Below are 5323 nucleotides of genomic sequence, written 5' to 3'. Positions count from 1 at the left end.
ACCAAGGGGCTGGGCCCTCAACGGTGACCTCAGGCTGCTCCGCTCAGCGGCTCCCCACCCCCGGGCCTGAGATGGCACCAGCAGGGGCAAAGGAACCCACCGTGGAGGGGAGCTAAGGGGCAAGCAGCAGAGCCAAGAAGCACCGGTCAGAGGAAGTTGGGCTGGGGAGCCCCTCTGTGGGGAAGGGGCACATGCGCCATGATGGCCACAACCCAGGGAGCGGTGGAAAGCAGATGAGTAATTCTACATCCCTTCGAGGAGGCAGGATGCTGTGTGGGCTGCTTGGGCCCAGCTGGCCCTTTGCTGGGAAGAGACTCCATGGCCAGATTGTCCTGGGGACACTCCCAAACTCATCCCACCAGCCCCTGGGGCTCCAGGCCTCAGGAGGAGGAAGGAACAGAGTTATGAGTGGCCAGCTAGCCCCTCAGGAAGGCTGACCAAGCCTGCACCCTGAGCACCCCCCAGGACCGGGGCCACAGACAAGCTGTGGGGGTCACTGGAGAGGGGCTGAGGACTGGTCAGCATGGGAGGCGAGGGAAGTCAGTGGTCCATTTTGCTTCTCGGACCGCTGTATCTTCAGCTGCTGCTCGCCAGGCCTTACTGGTCAGAGGGATGGAGCAACTGGGGGCCGGCTGGTTTTTCGGAGGCTCCCGGCCTGCCATCTGCAGTGGCTTCTCCCCGCCGGCAGGCCAGGCAAGCCCACCTCTGAACCCAGTGGGGAAAGGAGGCGCTGGAGGCCAGAAGCCTCTCTCTCTCCCTGCAGGGCCTGGAGTCTGTGCCGACAGCCCTGAGCCCACGCTGCCCAGAAAACCCTCCCTGCTCCCAAAGCTGACAAAGGAGCAGCCCTGTCGGGACCGCCCGCCCGGATCCTTCTCGGAGGCGCAGCTCGACTCAGGCAGGCCAGATGCTCCCTCTCCACTGGCAGGGACAGAAAGGAGCCAGTGTTCGCAGCGTGTGGGCGCACAATGGGCTGTCCTCGGGCCAGAGTGTTTCCATCAGCATCAGTTCATACCTATCAGCCCCCATTTCAGCCGGGAGCCAGGAGCAGCTGAGAGAGAGAGCCATCATTGTCCCAATCCCGAGGACCTGATATCCTTGGGGACAAGTTGGACAAACAGAGAGTGGCCTGGCCTGGAAGGAGGTTTCTCTTCCTGCGTTCTCTGGCTCTTCATGGCTGGCCCCTCTCATCAGCTAATCCGGCAGCCCTGGGGACTTTCAGTCACTGATAGGCGATGGTAACTGACACTCGTTAGACTCCTACTGCGTGCCATCCACTGCGGCAGCACTGTGCACAGAGACCCTCTGGAGGCGGCAACAGGATAGGAGCAGCCCTGTCGGGACTGCCCGCCCGGATCCTTCTCGGAGGCGCAGCTCGACTCAGGCAGGCCAGATGTTCCCTCTCCACTGGCAGGGACAGAAAGGAGCCAGTGTTCGCAGCGTGTGGGCGCACAATGGGCTGTCCTCGGGCCAGAGTGTTTCCATCAGCATCAGTTCATACCTATCAGCCCCCATTTCAGCCGGGAGCCAGGAGCAGCTGAGAGAGAGAGCCATCATTGTCCCAATCCCGAGGACCTGATATCCTTGGGGACAAGTTGGACAAACAGAGAGTGGCCTGGCCTGGAAGGAGGTTTCTCTTCCTGCGTTCTCTGGCTCTTCATGGCTGGCCCCTCTCATCAGCTAATCCGGCAGCCCTGGGGACTTTCAATCACTGATAGAGATGGTAACTGACACCTGTTAGACTCCTACTGCGTGCCATCCACTGCGGCAGCACTGTGCACAGAGACCCTCTGGAGGCGGCAACAGGATTGCTGCCCACACTTACAGAGGAGGCGACAGTCCTGGAAGCAGCCCGCACGAGGCTGCACAGCTGGCAAGAGGCAGAACCCACCCTATGCGACCTTCCGAGCATCCTCCCGCTCCTGCTGAGACGGGATCTTCTCAGTCATGCCCTGCTTTTCCCAAGGTCTCTGAGGAAGGCTACTCTTTACAAGAGGGACCAGAGGAAGAGCCATCAGGAGGCCGGTACCACCCGGCTCTGCTGTGCCCACTGCTCCACCATTTGGGCTGAAGGGAGAGAACGGAGCGGGCGCCTGCCCCTCAGGAGCCCAGGGCCAGGCAGGCATGGCAGACTGTGCCGTCCACCTCCGGCGTGCTTCCCATGGGCTTTGGGCTTCCTGAGTCCAGCCTGCCAGGCCCAGGCTCAGCAGGTGACCACACGTGCCTTTCTCTGCCTGGCATGCTGCCGTCCTGACTTCTCTGCCCCACCTGCACATCCCGCTGCCTTGACGGACACCGGCACTCAGGTGAAGCGAGTGACAGCAGCCAATGGACGAAGCAAGTGGTCATTCTCGGCCTTCCCACAGGCTGTGCCACCGTAATGCTCCTACCTGGGCAATAAACCTGTCTCTGCTGCCCCATCTCCACCAGGCACCTGAGTCCTCAGCTGCCTCCCCAGGCAAACATCCCGGTCGGCCGTGGTCCACGGAGCGTGTGGTCCGGCCCCTGCCCACATCTCCGGTTTCATTTCACACCCCTCGCCCCTTCTCTCTCCCGCTTGAGCCACATTCGTTTCTCCTCAGTTCCCCAAATGCATCACGATCGCTTCGCACCACGGGGCCTTTGCACGTGCAAGCCCCTCCGGTTCAGATCCACCCCCTCACACACACTCCTATTTCTCCCTTCTTCCTCCCTCCTGGTGAAGCTCCAGCATCGTTTCTTCAGGGGGCCCTCCCCAACCTGCGGGACTAGGTCAAGTGCCCCCCTACCTACTTTCACAGCACTACACACTTCTCTGCAGGCCTTGCTGCCTGCAAACACACACCTGTTTGTGATTCATGTCTGGTCTCCCTGCACCGGATGCTAAGGTAACAAAGGGAGGACAGGGTCTTTTCCGTTCGTCATAGTTTCCTGGCTCCTAGCAGCGTCCCCAGCGTGTTGTGGGTACTTAATATTTATTGTCTCCTGTGTAAACAGAGGTGGGACTTGCCCTGCCCACCTCATCATGGTGACATGATTAAGACAGCAAACAGACATCCCAGGAATTGTCCAAAACACGAATGCTCTGGTGGAGGGCTTTAGCTCCAGAGCACATAAATGTGTGTTCTCTGGGAATGTCATGTCACGGGCACGTAGAAGGTGTGTGACATTCTTAGGGCTGGACTGAGGGGATCAGGAACCAGGGGGTCAAGATCAGGCCAGGGGAGTTTTCAGATCTCTTTAGATTGATCTAGACAGGCTTCCTGGAAGAAGAACCCTGGTTTCCTTGAAGATGTCACCGATTCAGTGTCAGCCTAGAGTTTGATGGGTAGAGGAAGGATGGTGTTGCAAGTCACAGAGGCCCTTCCTGTCCCTACCAGGTGAGCAGGTGCCTGCTTTTACCAGGTGTGAACAGACCTCGACCCTGCCTGCAGCTCCCGGTCACGGCCTCGCGTACCTGCTCGTCCACTTTATGGGCGATGAGGGTGGCTCCTTCCTCCAGTTCTGCCACGCTGATGGGCCGGACCCGGAGCGCCACCTGGGAGGGAAGGCCAGACCCCTGAGGTGAGATGGAGAGGGCTGTGCAGGGCCACAGAGAGAAGGCTGAGAGGACTGCAGGATTCGCCCTGGGCAAGACCCACGAGTCCTCTGTCCAACCATCCTAGGCCTCCATCGCCTTAAGGAAAACTCAGTGGTTTACAGCCACTGCCTGGGTCAAGGGCAGTAGGTCCACAGAATGTGGGCCACGTCTGAGTTTCCGAACTTCCCCAGGAGCCTGTGGCTCAGGGAGTGCCCCGGGGGAGAGAGCTGTCTGCTCCTCCGGGCTGCATCAGTCACACGCCCAAATTAAGCACCTGCAGCTCCGCTGGGCTTTGAACTTGGAGCCCTGGGCACTGGAGCAGCCTGTCTGTGCATCTGTGAATGGTGCACTGCAACCCAAGGTACAGGCACTGAGCATGGCGAGATGGAGCTGGGAGCCCCGGGAGCGCCCCCTCCTCATCCTAGCAGCCTGGGACCACAGTCCTACCTGAGGACCGGCCATGGGGCCCCTCCCTATTCTCCAGCCACCGAGAGACAGTGGGTCTTCCCTCTGCTTGCCAAGGCAAGTCATTTTCAAAGAGACACATTCCAAACAGCCAGGGACGTTGTTCCAGAGCCTGGGGCCCGCTTGTCTTTGGAGCAGCGAGCTCGCCCTAGAGGTGGGGTGTCTGGGGTCACCACTATCCTCCAGTTACATCACCTCCCACCTGCTGCTGACAAAGGCCCAGTCCCAGACCTCAGAAATCAGAGAGGGGACGGTGGCCTTCTCGCTCATCACTCTGACTGGCACCACTGATAATCAGGACTCTGTCTTCAGTCTCTACCCTGGTCCCCACCCTGTCCCCGCCCACACCTTTTCATCTGCAGCAAACTCTAGGGCTGGGGGGCATCTTAGTCGCTTCCAGAACTTCTCTGAAATATTTAGTCCTGACTCACACAGCATCTGTGCTGCAAGCCAATAACCAGCCACCCCCTACCCCATGCCAGCTCTTCTGGCACCTGAGGGCTCTTGTCTGCCTCCTTATGATTCCCAGTCCCCTTAAACTCCTGACCCACCTGATCGGGGTCCCCGTGGTTCACCAGGAAACTCCCACGTGTTTCTCCCCTGGGCAGGTAGGTCAAGCTTGCCCTGCCCTTAACTTAACGTTCTTGGATCAGGGAGCAGTCTTGCTCCCAGAGACCCATCTGCACAGGCTTTGGGGATGGGGTCCCCCAGTGGGAAGGTGTAAAGGGGGGAAGGGTAGAAGCTGGCCTAACTTTTCAGGCCTGGGCAGGATGGCCATGATGCCTTTCTCCTGACATTCCAGACTGCGGGAAAGTTGCTCAGGACAGTCCCATGCCCTCATCTGGCCTGTCCTTTTAGTGGGGGGTGAGGGGACAGGACCGCTCTGTTAAGGCCAGCTGGGAGTCTGGGCCACGGATGGGGTCGAGGAGGAGGGTGATGGGGTCTCACCATGAGTTGTTGGTCCTTGGAGTCCCCACTGTCCTTCATGCTGGAGGGGATGGAGGGGCTCAGGCCGCGACAGCGGGCATGGCCGAGCCGCACCCCCACCGCCGCCGCCGCCGGGTCCCCCGCAGTCTCGCCTGCGGCTGCTGCTGCCTGACAACCCGAAACCAACAAAGCGCCCGCGGCCAAGGGCGCTGACCGGGAGGCGGGGCAAAGGGAGGGCCCCGACGGCACCTCCCGCCTCCTGCGCCCCCGCCCTTCCCGCGCTGAGGCCGAGAGTTGGCCGCCTCCGCCGGGCAGGCGTCCGAGCCCGCGTCGCTCTCCTGTGCCCTCCTGTGCGCACTCCCGCCCTCGGCGCAG

The 5323-nt window shown here is 60.6% G+C and overlaps 1 protein-coding gene across 1 annotated transcript in view; it reads right to left on the bottom strand.

Moving 5' to 3' along the window:
• Positions 1-5102, bottom strand: part of KIF19 (kinesin family member 19) — a gene marked incomplete at its 3' end in the record, with an annotated part of 28093 nt that extends 22991 nt beyond the window's left edge. The window contains exons 1-2 of the mRNA XM_011362055.2: positions 4970-5102; positions 3434-3514 (exon numbers count right to left, since the gene is read on the bottom strand). Of these exons, the coding sequence (XP_011360357.1) occupies positions 3434-3514; positions 4970-5008 (120 nt within the window). The remainder of the gene's footprint in view (positions 1-3433; positions 3515-4969) is intronic.
• Between the last annotated feature and the right edge of the window lie 221 nt (positions 5103-5323).

This window comes from Pteropus vampyrus, unplaced genomic scaffold (assembly GCF_000151845.1).
Source record: "Pteropus vampyrus isolate Shadow unplaced genomic scaffold, Pvam_2.0 Scaffold72, whole genome shotgun sequence".
In the NCBI taxonomy this organism is placed as follows: Eukaryota; Metazoa; Chordata; class Mammalia; order Chiroptera; family Pteropodidae; genus Pteropus; species Pteropus vampyrus.
This window is presented reverse-complemented; position numbering and strand designations above follow the sequence as displayed.